Below are 18,203 nucleotides of genomic sequence, written 5' to 3'. Positions count from 1 at the left end.
TCAAATAGTTTTATTAGAAACGTTCATCAAAAGGAAAAAAAGTAAAAATTCTGTTTATAAAGTAGGTATTTATTAACTTTAACATAACTATCAATTATCAAGTTATTTTTTATCTTCGATTTGGGACCAAAATTGCAACATTTGTTCCATTTCCAGCTGCTGAGTTACTTTTTCAAATTGCACTGAATCAAACCCTTTGAAAAACCTGTTCCCCTCCTGGCCTGTGGGGGCGCTGCACCAACAACCACTGAAGGAAACAACATAAAAACCTCTGCAGAAGTCACTGAGAGAAACTTCCTTCTTCATGAAATGTAAACAGAGATGGAGTAGCGTCAGATTTTAGAGGTTGGAGGATTTTTCTTGTTTTTGGCTAAAGACCACGAGCCGTTTCTCCTGGTAGCGCTAGGCTAGCATGTTTGTTTTGCTTGTATTTACCCAGAATGCCCTGCACTGTAGTCCTGTTACTAGGCAAACAAACTAGAGTTCAATTAAAGTGGACCAAACAGGACTGGTGTCAATGTATGACATTGTATTTTGGCCGTTGATTTAAATAAAGAAAAATACATTTCTGCCAAAAATTTGAACATTTTCTAGAAAAAAAAAGCCAATTTGTGAGTTTGAAAAGTCAAAAATTTGCAAAGGAAAAACTGAAATTAATCTCAGAAATTTTCTAGAAAACAACTTGGACAGTAAAAAACTTTCAAAGTTTGAAGCCAAAATTTCCACGATTATTTAAAAGTTCAGGATTTTTTTGGTCTAAATTTAATTATTTTTTGTCTTTCTGTCTACAACAGCCTTAGTATGCTGCCACATAAATGGACCTTAGTTTGAAACTACATAATAGATTCAACTGGCAACAGAAATCTGACAGATTAGCAGGATTTTTAACAAAAGGATAATTTTTTAAAGTAGGTTAAACACTAAGATGGTTTCTCTTTCGTTGAGTCAATTTCTGCTTTAATAGATTAAATTAGATTAAATTTGACGAGCCCTGACTCAGGTCCTGCCCTTTTTACCAAATAGAAAAAGTGATTTACAGATTCTTTCTCTACACAAATAAAACAACTTTACTGCATTTCTATTAACATTTTGCATGTTTTATTTGTAAAACACTAAAAAGTTTGGACACAGCTGGTTAATCGTTTCTAGCAGGAATGAACATTTGAAAAAGTTTATAAAATTGTAGCTTTATTGTCTGTTTTAGTGAAGTATTTAAAGTTTAAAGGTCAAACATGTTTTTGTTAAAGATGGAAGTTTCTGCACTCCATGTTCTGATTGTCAGATTTCTTTTTATATGAATGATTGTATATTTGCTGTGTTAAATCACCGCTGTTTGTTTGGGGAGTTGAAGTTATACTGTTAGTTACCATAGAAACCGTATTTAAAAATAAAACACATTTAGGGTTAAAACTGAAGAAGTTTACTCTGGTTTAGAGGAATGTTTGTGTTTTATATCTGCAGATTTGTAAAAAGTTAAATTGGATTAAAGAGAATTTAAACCATGACATGAAGTTTTTTGGTGTTTTTTGTGTTTACTGATGATGTTATTTTTAAAAATCAGCTTCAAAAGCAAATATTTTGCTTTGTGCTGTTGCTTTTCTTCTGCAGAGCATCAATGCCCCTCCCCCACCTAATGCTGCAAATCAGCTGACTGCAATGAAGTTTTCCAGGTTGACTGATTGGAAAAACTTCCTCCAAAATGAGAAAAATGTCTTTTCTTTTGTGTTTAACTTAGCTTTAGTGCTAAGCTAAAAATTAGCTCAACTAATAGATTAGTGGAAAATGCTGCTAATTATGACAGAAAATAATGAAAATTTAACTCAGAAGTTCTAGTTTAATCTGTTGGGGGATTTTGAAGTCAGTGACTTTTTGCTTAGTGACGGATATTTCATCATTCAGTACATTGAGTCAGCCAACGCAGACGGAAACTGTGATACTATCCCAAGATGATAATCAGGCAAAAAAAATATGTGTTAAGAAAAACTGTGAAGGTAGAAATGAATTTAGTGCAAAGGAGCAAATAGTCATGGTTTCTATGTCAGAAAACCTGCTGGCTTATTAAAAATGCACCACAGAAGCCCGACCCGACTATCAAACAGGTAACTTTGGCCCAACCGGGCTCAGATTTTGGGTCAGAACCTCAGAGGTTCAGCTAATATTTTAGATTTTCATGTCTCTTCATTCATTGTTTTATGATATAAATGCATGTTGCTGCAGCAACATAAAGGGGCTGGTAGTGTTTAATATTCTAAATAATAAATGTTTTGAGTTAAATGGGCCTAAAATATCTCAGCTCTTTGAAATAAACAACTTTTTCCGGTTGAAGATCTAAAGTTTAGATTTACCCTGAAAAACCTGGTTATGTTGCAACAAAGCTGATAATGTTGCTGAAGCTTCAATCCAGATTAGCATCACTCAGCATGCTCACGCCAGCACACAGAGGCTGAACTACATGCAATTGGAAATAATTACAAAATGGGGCTGCACAGTGGCGCAGTGTTGTCTTGCAGCCAGAAGGTCCTGGGTTCGATTCCCAGGCTGGGGTCTTTCTGCATGGAGTTTGCATGTTCTCCCTGTCCATGCGTGGGTTCTCTCCCGGTACTCCGGCTTCCTCCCACAGTCCAAAAACGTGACTGTCAGGTTAATTGGTCTCTCTAGATTCTCCCTAGGTGTGTGTGTGCATGGTTGTTTGTCCTGTATGTCTTTGTGTTGCCCTGCAACAGACGGGCGACCTGTCCAGAGTGTACCCTGCCTCTCGCCCGAAACGTAGCTGGAGATAGGCACCTAGGCACCCTACCCCATTAGGGACAAAGGGTGAACAGAAAATGGATGTTCCAGATTTATAATCTAAAGATGTTCCATCAATCCTCCTGGAGGACAAACTGAAAACTTCTCCTTCCTCTGCTTCTTTCTCCTACTGCTCTCCATCCTTGAATGTCTGCAGGTTTTGCTGACATTAAGTTTATGTTCTCTCTCTGTTTCTTCTCTTCATAGCAGCTACACCTGGGCTCATTTCTGTTTAGCTGTGACCCCTTCCTGGAGGGAAGCTGAGCTACTGCTGCCAACAACATCAGGTTCCCCTTCAGTGGATCACACACCTGGATCCTCTCCGCCCACATGCAGAACAAAGACTGAACTAAACACAGGAACAACAGAGACTGGTGAAACCCCTGAATCCCAGTAGGCCCAGTATGAACCCATCTTCATGATGAGCTGCTAGGAAGGAGGCGTTGTCTCTGAAAGCAGCCAAAGACCTGAACTGTGACGTTCAGGAAGTAGCAGATAAAAAAGCTTAAAGTAGGAAGTGTTCAGAGTTTGGAGCCACATCCTGATCACATCAAGAGACGAAGCTTCACTCCACATCCAGAGGAAACATGGACCAAACAGCTCTGATGCTGCTTCTGTGTCTCTGCAGCTCAGGTAGGACTCCACTTTCAAACAAAAACACTAATATTCACTACAGTTCAAATTAAAAATGATCGACTGATAAACATGTTAAATTTTACAAACAAAAAACTGGAAACTGTTTCTAGTCTCAGATCATAGAGCTGCTGCTACACAGTTAGTGATGTTTATATTGTCTACTTGCTGCTAAGGAGCCAATAAAATCAGGAATTGTTGGTTTTTGTGTTTTTATGATGTAAAGCACTTTGAACTGCCTTGTTGCTGAAATGTGCTATAAAATAAATCTGATTGATTGATTGATAAGGAGAAGCTGCAGAAACTCTGCACCAGCGCTGAATCTGCGCAGTAAACAGGTGGAGCCACATAAAATGGCTCCTTCTGCATGAATTCTCTCATCTTCCTCTTGGCTCCACAGGTTCTCTATGAGGTTCTGGTCAGGCCCGTTTGCTGGCCAACCGAGCCCAGTAGCACCACGGTCATTGGACCGGCTTCTGGTACCGCTGGTTGTGTTGGTGAAAACGTTTGAGCTCCGTCTGACGTGGGAGTGTCTCAGGCAGGATGTGGAACTCGCCTGCTGCAGATTAGAATCAATCAACCAATCGATCAGTTTATTTGTAAAGCACATTTCAGCACCAAGGCGGTTCAAAGTGCTTTACGTCATAAAAACACAAAAAGTCCTAAAGACACCACACAGTAAACCAGTAAGAGAGACTCTATAGGCCACCTTCTGTCAAATTTTAATCGGAGTTTGATGGATGATTGATTGATGACTAATAGATTTTGATTTCCGGTCACAGGATGCCCCTCCCCCACCTTTCCCACCCCTCCCCCACCTTTCCCACCCATCCCCCCAGACAGATCCGTTTTTCCCACGCCTTCAGACCTGTATGATTTGTAAGAATAATACAAGTAAAGTATGGAAATTATGAGTTTTAAGAATAATACGATTAAAGTATGAAAAACAATAAGTGTTAGATAATTGAGAATAATATACAATATAGTATATTTAAATAGGATGTTGTAGTTACCTCTGGTTTTAAACGGAATATTTTTCCTGAGACACTGCGGAAACGGGCTCTGTGAGGTAGGTTAAAAAAATCCTAGTTGGGTGATTCTCATGACCTTTGGGGTCAAAACACATGTTGTGCAAGGAAACTCTATGTCACCGACATCCTCTGGCAAAGAATCGATAACAATGATGGTCAGTCTATATCTCCGGTTTTAAAACGGAATATCTTCCTGATCGGGTCTGCTATCAGCTCTTGGAATCTGCATATGTCACCACCCAGACCCCCCTCCTACCATGGGTGCTTGTCTCTGTGTGTGTGTGTGGGGGCGTGTGTGTGTGTGTGTATATAAAGACATATAGAAACAAAAGTCCCTAAAAAAACCTACAGTTTAACTATTTTACTGCATTATTTATGGTAGCATAATTAGCCGGTGTTGACTATGAGTTTGTGATTTCCTTCATCACTTCAATTTTAAACTCTAATAGAGTTTCTTTTTCTGTAACACTTGCTAGTGTGATACATCTCAGTAAATGTTCCTCATTTGTACACGTACTTCTTAAGAATATGTGACAGACAGTAAACAGGCCTACTCAAATTTAACTTTTATCTTTCCGCAGTTAAAGAATTTGTCCAGACTTTTCCAGAATTTTGCCCGGTATCATTGTGAATGATTTTGTTCAGTTTTTTTTTTTTTTTTTTTTTTTCTAGCTGTTGAATCAACACTGATCTTCCCACTGCTTCATGTTTTCTCCAAAATAGTAAATCTTGGTTTAAATACATTTGAAACTCATAGATTTTTTTTTCTGTAACACTTGCTAGTGTAATACATTTCACGAAATGTTCCTCATTTGTACACGTACTTCTTAAGAATATCTGACAGGGACTAAACAGGCCATGGTGAGGTTGCTCATATGTATCTTTCAGCTTTCCCTCCACCCATTAGCTTACACACTTTAGTGTGTTCACTAACAAAATATAATACACCACTAATTTTTAAAATTTTTCATTATTAAAACTTTTAAATGATCAATGTGAACCATCAGTCTGTATTAAAATAGTTAATATAATTCATATTATTTATTTAGATTTGATGTTTTAATGTGTGCCCTTGGATTTATATTGATTTATTCAATGTGTAAATATTTATCAAACTGAATAGCCATTCCGTTTTTTATATAGTATTTTTTTTTCTTTTGGTGTTTGTTGCACAAATTCAAATATATGCTGGCTATCAACCAACAATTAAATCAGTGAATTTGTGTTTGTTTTCTTAAATACTCCCTCTCACCGAGACTTACTTACATCTTCTGACAGCTAGCCCCACTTATAATAACATTGACTAAGTTTGCTATTGGTACACTTTACCTAAAAATTAAAATTAAACATACTCACTACACAACCATGCTCCAAGAGTTGCTCACAACATGGTGAATTGTTTTGTTACCTTAAAAATGATCTGCAGCTTTTGTTCCTTGATGCTGTCTGTTCACTAATGTTCACTAACAGACCGTACATCTCTTGTAATTGATAAGCTTATAAATGATCAATGTGAAGCATCAGTATGCGCTAAAGAAGATCATATCAGTCAGATTAAGTAAAATATCATTATACTCAAAGCAATCAAAATTATATTTCTCTGAAAGGTCTTTTTTTTCAGGGAGTTTAGACTGTATGAAAGGAATCAGTGAAATATACTATGAAATATTTAATCTGCTGCATCCCCATAATAAAACTTCAATTGTGAATTGAATGATTACATTGCATCTAGACACAAAAGAATCAACCGTTAATTAGTAATTATACTGACTAACAAGATCTGATCAAACAAGAAACTTGACAACCTCAAGGGATTTCTCACATTGGAGAACGAACCGTCTGACTTTCTTTAGCCACTAAATTTAACCTTACCAAAGTTTTGCCTTGGAGTAAACAGGTACTGAGTTTGAAGCGGATCAGACGCCTTCAGCCATTTGCTAAAGCTAGACTCCGGCCTTCCTCACTGTAAAATAAAACATTAGACTTAAAAAAAAGTTCAAGCGAACATCACTTAATTATCATCAACTTGTTGTTTGTACTCATCTTAAACAAGTGGCAGGAACGTTTGGATATTAAAAAAAAAAAAAAAATGCTTTATAAGTTAATCTATTTAAGTCGAGTCCATGCAACAAGTAAAATAAAATAAAAAAGTGAACTATTTGAAAGTAATGAGGATTTAGGGTGGTAAAAGTTGAACATTTTATCATGCCCAGACACTACGCCATTTCTGCTCAAGCAAACCAAAAGGTTTTAAACAGAACAACCATGTCAAATAATGAGACCATGAATCTTTAATCTATGTAGCAAATATATTGCTGCTGCTGCTGCTGTAAGCAGAAAATAAAAGAAGTTTTATGGAGAATAATATTTCGGATGAGTTTAAGAATATTGTTTGCCAAAATCACACGGTGTAACTACACTTGTCTTTTATATGTAGCAGTAATTGAATCTTTTGAGGCAATTGGTTTGCATAAATTAAAGTAAATACGACCTATTTTCCTGCTCCACATACTTAGCTAGCAATTTGCCAGTTAGCTTCCCAGTCTGAACCTCTGGGCAATGTCTTGATTCAGTCAAATTTTCTATCTTGTATCTCCTGAACTCCGATATTCTACTACATCTGTGAATGTTTTGCTTGCTGGTCTTCATCGTGCTCTGAATGCAGTATCTGGTTTCTCTTACTTTAACCCGCCCAACTTGCACCTGATTGGCATGTTAGCCTTTTGATTCCCTCCCAGCGAGGCGGTGCTTCACAAAGCAAACTGTTTGTCAAACTGTTGATCTGCCTCATGGCTGTTTTAGAAGATATGGTGACTGAGGTTTAGACAGTACTAGCCAGCTCATGCAGCTTGTTTTTATTAGATGGCAGTCCTAAAAGTACATATCTTTAAAATATGAATAAATACGTACAATTCCATAATTATTCGATCCAACGGTTATAGAAGTTTTGTAATAATGCAATTCAGGTATTTTACATTTTCTGGACTAAAGGAGGATTTCAGTTCAGCACCTGTGGTTTCTTAATGTAAGTGTTTCTGCTACTGGACAAGAAACAGGGTTAAAAGAGGATTTAGAAAGCAAAATACAAAGATGATAGTTGTATTTACCGAGAGCAAGGCTGTGACTAGTTATCAGGACAGAATGAGACCTGTAAAACTGTTGGGTCCAATATGACCAAGGAGGGAACCAGTCATCTGCTCCAATAATTTATTGGCCTTTAGGAAATATTTTTGGACACAGCCATCCGCAGGAGCAAGATGAAGCAAGAACATCACAACATCAGATGTATTTTTTCATCCTTATATCCCTGATTTAAAACTATTTTTAATTTTGTGTCATCTTAAAGATGGAAAGATTCAATTATTTTTTCACCCATGGAAAAGTGTAATGTGTTTATTATAGATAGATAGATAGATAGATAGATAGATAGATAGCATTTATTGTCATTGAACAGAATTCAACAAAATTTCCATTGCAGCTCCCGTGCAAAAGGTCAAATATATACAGTATAAATAAGCAAACACACAATAATAATAATAACAATATATACAACTAAATTAACTAAAGGCACTCAACCACACCAAAGAAGTAGCAGCAGGTCCAATTATGGCAAAGTACAGATAATGTGACAGTGCAAAGTGCAGAACAATATGGCTGTGTGGGGGTGGGGGATATGTATGTGTGACTGCGAGGTTATGATATGTGTGGGAGGGGGGGGGGCGGCAGGGAGTAATGGCTCTGACGGCTGTGGGGAAGAAACTGTTTCTCAGTCTATTTGTTGTAGTCCGTATATTCCTGTACCGCTTGCCTGATGGCAGCGGCACAAACAGTCTGTGGCCCGGGTGGCTGGAATCCATCGCTATGGATCCAGCTCTCTTCTTGACCCGGTCTGTGTAAATGGAGTCCAGGTCTGGGAGGGGGCATCCCACAATGCCTTGTGCTGTTCTCACCACCCGTGTCAGTTGTTTCCTCTCCAGTGCTGTGCAGCTACCATACCACACAGTCATGTTGAGGCAGAGGATGCTCTCGATCATCGCCCTGTATGAGTAGGATTAACCAAGCTGAAGGAAAATAAAGAAAAAGGATAAATAAATATTCATTGATACAGAACCGAATCAGCAAATATGAACTTTTGAAACTATTGAAACCTTCAAGAATTTTATGTTGTGTAAGATATTTAAGAAACTAATATTGAATCTGCGCTCATGAATTTCTTTATTTGGTCATTATCTCTAAAATACGTTTACCTTTTGTTTTGTTGAACACCAGACATCTCATCTCTTTCCCACAGTTTTTTTTTTCCACTTAGTTCCACTACTGCTGTGGATTTTATAGTCAATGTTTAAAGCCAACACAGAGTCTGAAACGATGGAGGAAATTTACGTCAATATGGAACCTGTTGGACAAACTGCATCAAATCACACAGGTAAGAACAAAGTTACAGAGAAATTTAGCATGTATTGAATTCAATTTTGCTAAGGTTGAGGTTTTTGTTAAGGTTGGAGCAGCTCCAAAGAGAGGCTCTGCCTCCGTGTGGCTGTATGTTTGGGAATCCTGAATGTTTTACTTTTGGCTGAACTCATCGCCCTCAGTGTTCACAGTGAGTCTTGTTCTAGTCATCTTAAAGATGTAAAAAGACTAGATTTTATGTTTCTGTTATATTAAAAAGGCATTGTTCCCCTTTTGAAATCAAACTGATCAAATAGCAAGGGTTTAAATAACAGAATAAAGCTTAGTGACTCAAAGTTTTGCAGAGAGGTGAAACATTACACTAAGACAAAACATTACACATGAGTTTGATTCATTTTCAACAATGGATGCATTTGCAGCCATTTAGGTTAGCGTGTCTTTAATATCTTTTCTTTTTTCAAACTATTTACCCAACGATTTATTGTTCAGTGTTACCTCAGTTTAAATTCTACAGGCATAACCAAAATCATGAAACTATTTTATAAGTCTTAAGTGAAAACACGGTCTTACCACTTCTTTTTGCAAACATGTTTGTTAATTTTTTTTTCAGCTCATGACATGACAGCAGATTTTTCTGACATCAGCAACATTCTGACCGAGCAGAACAGCAGCAGCAAGTTTCCCTCCATGAACGCTAACTTCACTGAAACGGCTCCACGAGCTGAAGACACTTTAAGGTTGGTCAAAACTTTAAAAAATTTGGATCTCGTTAAAAATTGAATTCTACTCTGAATTGTAGAGTATAACTAATAACTTTCCTTTTTGGTCTAAATGAATATAATGTAAATGAACAACTTTTATTTTAATTTATTAAGTGCTCTATCATTTGCGTGTGCTAAAAAACAACAATGTAAAACAAACTAAACTTTGATTTTTTTCTCCTTAAAGGGAAATTGTGTCCTACAGAACGAACAAACATCAGTTGTTCCTGTTCATCCAGGGGCTGCAGAAGAAGAGAAGAACAGATCCACTAGTGATGGATGATTAGGATCTGTGTTCACTGTGATATTATTCACCAACAATAATGTAGCTTATTAGTACGGTGTTACATAAAATCCTAAAGATAAAATGTACACTTCCAACTGTTGTGACCTGCATCTAATAACACAACAATTTTACCGGTTGTACTCTGTGTTTTTCTTTCTTGTTAAAATTCTGACGTGATAAACAAACGTTAGAGGATGGTTTTGTGCGGAGGATCGGTTTAGCATGATGCGCTCTGAATGTGTCTTAACGTGACTTTTACTATGAGACTTTATGGAGTTCCAGTTGTGTCCGGTAATAGTGGATTAAATTCTATCTTGGTAGAATTATATTTCTACATTTCCAATTATTTACTATCATTTGTAATAAAGTGATGCCAACACCACGGATTCAACAGTGAGCAGTTTGTTCTAGTCATCTTAAAGATGGAAAGAGTCAATGTTGTACTGATTCTGAGTAACTGAATGATTAACTGAATGACTTTTTATTCATTTCAGAGTTCAATCAGCGAGGTTATTCATTTTGTGATGGTCCTAGTCTATGAAAGAAAGAAAGCAGCAAATGTACATGTTGGTTCCCCTGAAAATACGGATAAATTCAGTCATTGTAGGGTTAAAGTAATTTGAAGAGGGAGAAGCGTATAAACAAGTCAAGTCAATGACGAGTCAATGACATGATGCATTCTGCATTTTTAACTCGGTTAACTTAACTCTTTGTTTTTTTACTGACTTTAATACATTTAAATCGCTACGTTGTTTGATAAGTAGAATGGAAATGACTTTTTTGTAAATGGTCTTGTAAATTAGCGTTTTATAAATCAACTGAATTGAATTAAGAAATTTGACCATCGGATTGGACTGAAGAGAAATGATGAGCAATGTTTTATGGGTGGATGAAAGTAAAGATTGGTATTTTTGTAACATCAAAATTCATTTTATGGTAAACAGAAAATCCAGCTTATTATAGTTTACTGGGACTAACAACCCCCGGACAAATTTGGAAAAAAAAATTCAGCTAAAGTGGGTGGTGCTTTAAGGAACAATGAGACACAGCCTAGTGTGGGGCCACATGTAGAGGGGATAAGCAAGGCTGTAGTAAGCGCCATTACCAACTTGGTACTTTGTGGTTATAGTTTTCTCTAAATTGCGCTTGAAGAAAGTATGAACATGTGCAAAACTGAGGAAGTCTATCAATCAACCAACTGGATATTAAAGTATGTCACCGGAGATTTGTTCTCCTGTCCACGCGATGAATCCTTGGCCCACTGCATCAGTGAAGACTGTCGCATGGGAGCAGGCATAGCGGTGATGTTCAAGAAGAAGTTTGGTCGAGTCTCAGAGTTAAAGGAGCAGAGTGAGTCAGACTAGTTACTAAAGTCTTTGTTTTGGAAAAAATGTTTTATGTTTTTCCAGTTCATTCACATGTCTGATTTCAACAGCAAATGCTAAATCATTTCCTGTTTTTTTTGTTTTTTTTTGTATGTCCTAATAGAGAAGCTTCCAGGGCAGTGTGCTGTCCTGACACATGATCAACGTTTCATCTACTATCTGGTAAACATACCACAATTATACTGCATAGGACCAAAACCTGTTTCATTATTCAATCTGGTAACTGTATCTTTCCTATTATGTGTCTCAGATCACAAAGAAAAAAGCCAGCCAGAAACCCACGTATGTCAACCTAAGACAGAGTCTGGAAGACATGAAATCTCACTGCTTAGAAAATGGTGTCAATAGGATATCAATACCTCGGTTTGTAGTAACTACTGTGAATAAATGACTATAATAAATACCCTTAAATCTTCTTCTTTATTGGGAATTATTAAACAATTTGTTTGTCTCGTATCTCCCCCCTCAGAATTGGCTGTGGCCTGGACCAGCTGCAGTGGTCAAAGGTGTCAAAGATCCTGGAACAGATCTTTAAAGAGACAAATATCTCCATCACAGTGTACAGCCTGCCCTGTGTTGGGTCAAAGCTTCAAATGCATGCCATGTAGTACATTTTCATTGGGTTTTGTTTTTAGCTTTAAATCCTTTATAATCTCTTAAAATTTTGGATGAAATCAACACTCAAACAGTTTTAAGGAAACAATAAATAAGGAAACAATAAAAACCTCCCCATAAGATGTTTAGATACAAGACTTTTAACATCCCGCTGATGTAAAAATGATGTTTCCTGCCATTAAAGATACAAAACTTATTCCAAACACTGATGTTGCACTCTGTGAATATCATACTACATGATGCTACTACTAAATCATGCTACACAAAATGATCCAACAAATCACCTGAGGCAGGTAAAATACAATAGTTATGCCTAAAATTTGTTTTTTGTTTTTCTAAATCTATATAGTTGTTGAAAACGTAGCTTTTCCTGTGAATCTGTAAATCTAAATTGTGAAAGAGTTTGCTTCTCTAGCTTTATTTTCCTGACCCAAATTCAGGAGCAAGGTTGTTGTCACAAGATTTTTTTTGTCATGAGTTTATAGTGATTCTGATGCTTGACTTTTTTAGTATTTGTAACCTGTGAATGGTGTTGTACAGAATATTAGGACTTTCTTTGAAAATTACTTTGTAAATAAAATTTAAGATCATGGTTTTTGACAACCTTTACCTGTTAAAACACCAGGCAACGGTATGTAGGAAAATGCAATTTGACATTTTTATAAGTTTCTTAGTTTTGCCTCAAAATGAATTTTGATGTTACAAAAATACCAATCTTTACTTTCATCCACCCATAAAACATTGCTCATCATTTCTCTTCAGTCCAATCCGATGGTCAAATTTCTTAATTCAATTCAGTTGTTTATAAAACGCTAATTTACAAGACCATTTACAAAAAAGTCATTTCCATTCTACTTATCAAACAACGTAGCGATTTAAATGTATTAAAGTCAGTAAAAAAACAAAGAGTTAAGTTAACCGAGTTAAAAATGCAGAATGCATCATGTCATTGACTCGTCATTGACTTGACTTGTTTATACGCTTCTCCCTCTTCAAATTACTTTAACCCTACAATGACTGAATTTATCCGTATTTTCAGGGGAACCAACATGTACATTTGCTGCTTTCTTTCTTTCATAGACTAGGACCATCACAAAATGAATAACCTCGCTGATTGAACTCTGAAATGAATAAAAAGTCATTCAGTTAATCATTCAGTTACTCAGAATCAGTACAACATTGACTCTTTCCATCTTTAAGATGACTAGAACAAACTGCTCACTGTTGAATCCGTGGTGTTGGCATCACTTTATTACAAATGATAGTAAATAATTGGAAATGTAGAAATATAATTCTACCAAGATAGAATTTAATCCACTATTACCGGACACAACTGGAACTCCATAAAGTCTCATAGTAAAAGTCACGTTAAGACACATTCAGAGCGCATCATGCTAAACCGATCCTCCGCACAAAACCATCCTCTAACGTTTGTTTATCACGTCAGAATTTTAACAAGAAAGAAAAACACAGAGTACAACCGGTAAAATTGTTGTGTTATTAGATGCAGGTCACAACAGTTGGAAGTGTACATTTTATCTTTAGGATTTTATGTAACACCGTACTAATAAGCTACATTATTGTTGGTGAATAATATCACAGTGAACACAGATCCTAATCATCCATCACTAGTGGATCTGTTCTTCTCTTCTTCTGCAGCCCCTGGATGAACAGGAACAACTGATGTTTGTTCGTTCTGTAGGACACAATTTCCCTTTAAGGAGAAAAAAATCAAAGTTTAGTTTGTTTTACATTGTTGTTTTTTAGCACACGCAAATGATAGAGCACTTAATAAATTAAAATAAAAGTTGTTCATTTACATTATATTCATTTAGACCAAAAAGGAAAGTTATTAGTTATACTCTACAATTCAGAGTAGAATTCAATTTTTAACGAGATCCAAATTTTTTAAAGTTTTGACCAACCTTAAAGTGTCTTCAGCTCGTGGAGCCGTTTCAGTGAAGTTAGCGTTCATGGAGGGAAACTTGCTGCTGCTGTTCTGCTCGGTCAGAATGTTGCTGATGTCAGAAAAATCTGCTGTCATGTCATGAGCTGAAAAAAAAATTAACAAACATGTTTGCAAAAAGAAGTGGTAAGACCGTGTTTTCACTTAAGACTTATAAAATAGTTTCATGATTTTGGTTATGCCTGTAGAATTTAAACTGAGGTAACACTGAACAATAAATCGTTGGGTAAATAGTTTGAAAAAAGAAAAGATATTAAAGACACGCTAACCTAAATGGCTGCAAATGCATCCATTGTTGAAAATGAATCAAACTCATGTGTAATGTTTTGTCTTAGTGTAATGTTTCACCTCTCTGCAAAACTTTGAGTCACTAAGCTTTATTCTGTTATTTAAACCCTTGCTATTTGATCAGTTTGATTTCAAAAGGGGAACAATGCCTTTTTAATATAACAGAAACATAAAATCTAGTCTTTTTACATCTTTAAGATGACTAGAACAAGACTCACTGTGAACACTGAGGGCGATGAGTTCAGCCAAAAGTAAAACATTCAGGATTCCCAAACATACAGCCACACGGAGGCAGAGCCTCTCTTTGGAGCTGCTCCAACCTTAACAAAAACCTCAACCTTAGCAAAATTGAATTCAATACATGCTAAATTTCTCTGTAACTTTGTTCTTACCTGTGTGATTTGATGCAGTTTGTCCAACAGGTTCCATATTGACGTAAATTTCCTCCATCGTTTCAGACTCTGTGTTGGCTTTAAACATTGACTATAAAATCCACAGCAGTAGTGGAACTAAGTGGAAAAAAAAAACTGTGGGAAAGAGATGAGATGTCTGGTGTTCAACAAAACAAAAGGTAAACGTATTTTAGAGATAATGACCAAATAAAGAAATTCATGAGCGCAGATTCAATATTAGTTTCTTAAATATCTTACACAACATAAAATTCTTGAAGGTTTCAATAGTTTCAAAAGTTCATATTTGCTGATTCGGTTCTGTATCAATGAATATTTATTTATCCTTTTTCTTTATTTTCCTTCAGCTTGGTTAATCCTACTCATACAGGGCGATGATCGAGAGCATCCTCTGCCTCAACATGACTGTGTGGTATGGTAGCTGCACAGCACTGGAGAGGAAACAACTGACACGGGTGGTGAGAACAGCACAAGGCATTGTGGGATGCCCCCTCCCAGACCTGGACTCCATTTACACAGACCGGGTCAAGAAGAGAGCTGGATCCATAGCGATGGATTCCAGCCACCCGGGCCACAGACTGTTTGTGCCGCTGCCATCAGGCAAGCGGTACAGGAATATACGGACTACAACAAATAGACTGAGAAACAGTTTCTTCCCCACAGCCGTCAGAGCCATTACTCCCTGCCGCCCCCCCCCCCTCCCACACATATCATAACCTCGCAGTCACACATACATATCCCCCACCCCCACACAGCCATATTGTTCTGCACTTTGCACTGTCACATTATCTGTACTTTGCCATAATTGGACCTGCTGCTACTTCTTTGGTGTGGTTGAGTGCCTTTAGTTAATTTAGTTGTATATATTGTTATTATTATTATTGTGTGTTTGCTTATTTATACTGTATATATTTGACCTTTTGCACGGGAGCTGCAATGGAAATTTTGTTGAATTCTGTTCAATGACAATAAATGCTATCTATCTATCTATCTATCTATCTATCTATCTATAATAAACACATTACACTTTTCCATGGGTGAAAAAATAATTGAATCTTTCCATCTTTAAGATGACACAAAATTAAAAATAGTTTTAAATCAGGGATATAAGGATGAAAAAATACATCTGATGTTGTGATGTTCTTGCTTCATCTTGCTCCTGCGGATGGCTGTGTCCAAAAATATTTCCTAAAGGCCAATAAATTATTGGAGCAGATGACTGGTTCCCTCCTTGGTCATATTGGACCCAACAGTTTTACAGGTCTCATTCTGTCCTGATAACTAGTCACAGCCTTGCTCTCGGTAAATACAACTATCATCTTTGTATTTTGCTTTCTAAATCCTCTTTTAACCCTGTTTCTTGTCCAGTAGCAGAAACACTTACATTAAGAAACCACAGGTGTTGAACTGAAATCCTCCTTTAGTCCAGAAAATGTAAAATACCTGAATTGCATTATTACAAAACTTCTATAACCGTTGGATCGAATAATTATGGAATTGTACGTATTTATTCATATTTTAAAGATATGTACTTTTAGGACTGCCATCTAATAAAAACAAGCTGCATGAGCTGGCTAGTACTGTCTAAACCTCAGTCACCATATCTTCTAAAACAGCCATGAGGCAGATCAACAGTTTGACAAACAGTTTGCTTTGTGAAGCACCGCCTCGCTGGGAGGGAATCAAAAGGCTAACATGCCAATCAGGTGCAAGTTGGGCGGGTTAAAGTAAGAGAAACCAGATACTGCATTCAGAGCACGATGAAGACCAGCAAGCAAAACATTCACAGATGTAGTAGAATATCGGAGTTCAGGAGATACAAGATAGAAAATTTGACTGAATCAAGACATTGCCCAGAGGTTCAGACTGGGAAGCTAACTGGCAAATTGCTAGCTAAGTATGTGGAGCAGGAAAATAGGTCGTATTTACTTTAATTTATGCAAACCAATTGCCTCAAAAGATTCAATTACTGCTACATATAAAAGACAAGTGTAGTTACACCGTGTGATTTTGGCAAACAATATTCTTAAACTCATCCGAAATATTATTCTCCATAAAACTTCTTTTATTTTCTGCTTACAGCAGCAGCAGCAGCAATATATTTGCTACATAGATTAAAGATTCATGGTCTCATTATTTGACATGGTTGTTCTGTTTAAAACCTTTTGGTTTGCTTGAGCAGAAATGGCGTAGTGTCTGGGCATGATAAAATGTTCAACTTTTACCACCCTAAATCCTCATTACTTTCAAATAGTTCACTTTTTTATTTTATTTTACTTGTTGCATGGACTCGACTTAAATAGATTAACTTATAAAGCATTTTTTTTTTTTTTTTAATATCCAAACGTTCCTGCCACTTGTTTAAGATGAGTACAAACAACAAGTTGATGATAATTAAGTGATGTTCGCTTGAACTTTTTTTAAGTCTAATGTTTTATTTTACAGTGAGGAAGGCCGGAGTCTAGCTTTAGCAAATGGCTGAAGGCGTCTGATCCGCTTCAAACTCAGTACCTGTTTACTCCAAGGCAAAACTTTGGTAAGGTTAAATTTAGTGGCTAAAGAAAGTCAGACGGTTCGTTCTCCAATGTGAGAAATCCCTTGAGGTTGTCAAGTTTCTTGTTTGATCAGATCTTGTTAGTCAGTATAATTACTAATTAACGGTTGATTCTTTTGTGTCTAGATGCAATGTAATCATTCAATTCACAATTTAAGTTTTATTATGGGGATGCAGCAGATTAAATATTTCATAGTATATTTCACTGATTCCTTTCATACAGTCTAAACTCCCTGAAAAAAAAGACCTTTCAGAGAAATATAATTTTGATTGCTTTGAGTATAATGATATTTTACTTAATCTGACTGATATGATCTTCTTTAGCGCATACTGATGCTTCACATTGATCATTTATAAGCTTATCAATTACAAGAGATGTACGGTCTGTTAGTGAACATTAGTGAACAGACAGCATCAAGGAACAAAAGCTGCAGATCATTTTTAAGGTAACAAAACAATTCACCATGTTGTGAGCAACTCTTGGAGCATGGTTGTGTAGTGAGTATGTTTAATTTTAATTTTTAGGTAAAGTGTACCAATAGCAAACTTAGTCAATGTTATTATAAGTGGGGCTAGCTGTCAGAAGATGTAAGTAAGTCTCGGTGAGAGGGAGTATTTAAGAAAACAAACACAAATTCACTGATTTAATTGTTGGTTGATAGCCAGCATATATTTGAATTTGTGCAACAAACACCAAAAGAAAAAAAAATACTATATAAAAAACGGAATGGCTATTCAGTTTGATAAATATTTACACATTGAATAAATCAATATAAATCCAAGGGCACACATTAAAACATCAAATCTAAATAAATAATATGAATTATATTAACTATTTTAATACAGACTGATGGTTCACATTGATCATTTAAAAGTTTTAATAATGAAAAATTTTAAAAATTAGTGGTGTATTATATTTTGTTAGTGAACACACTAAAGTGTGTAAGCTAATGGGTGGAGGGAAAGCTGAAAGATACATATGAGCAACCTCACCATGGCCTGTTTAGTCCCTGTCAGATATTCTTAAGAAGTACGTGTACAAATGAGGAACATTTCGTGAAATGTATTACACTAGCA

General features: G+C 36.3%; 1 protein-coding gene and 1 long non-coding RNA gene across 8 annotated transcripts in view; both read left to right on the top strand.

The window, feature by feature from the left end:
• Positions 1-2,938: 2,938 nt before the first annotated feature.
• LOC116737637 (scavenger receptor cysteine-rich type 1 protein M160-like) overlaps positions 2,939-18,203 on the top strand; it is an 89,729-nt gene continuing 74,464 nt past the window's right edge. For 4 of the 7 annotated variants that reach the window (XM_032590940.1, XM_032590939.1, XM_032590936.1 and 1 more), the window contains exon 1: positions 2,941-3,420. In XM_032590940.1, coding sequence (XP_032446831.1) covers positions 3,375-3,420 — 46 coding nt within the window. In that variant the 5' untranslated portion in view covers positions 2,941-3,374. Of the gene's footprint in view, positions 3,421-18,203 lie in introns of all 7 variants that reach the window. The other 3 variants (XM_032590934.1, XM_032590933.1, XM_032590932.1) reach the window with 2 other exon arrangements.
• On the top strand, positions 11,097-12,682 carry LOC116707627 (uncharacterized). Its single transcript, XR_004336534.1, has 3 exons — positions 11,097-11,455; positions 11,544-11,656; positions 11,763-12,682. It is a non-coding gene; the product is annotated as an uncharacterized LOC116707627 (long non-coding RNA).

The sequence above is a fragment of the Xiphophorus hellerii genome, chromosome 18 (genome assembly GCF_003331165.1).
Source record: "Xiphophorus hellerii strain 12219 chromosome 18, Xiphophorus_hellerii-4.1, whole genome shotgun sequence".
Lineage (NCBI taxonomy): Eukaryota > Metazoa > Chordata > Actinopteri > Cyprinodontiformes > Poeciliidae > Xiphophorus > Xiphophorus hellerii.
Note: the sequence above shows the minus strand (reverse complement) of the source record. Positions and strands in the feature narration are given on the sequence as shown.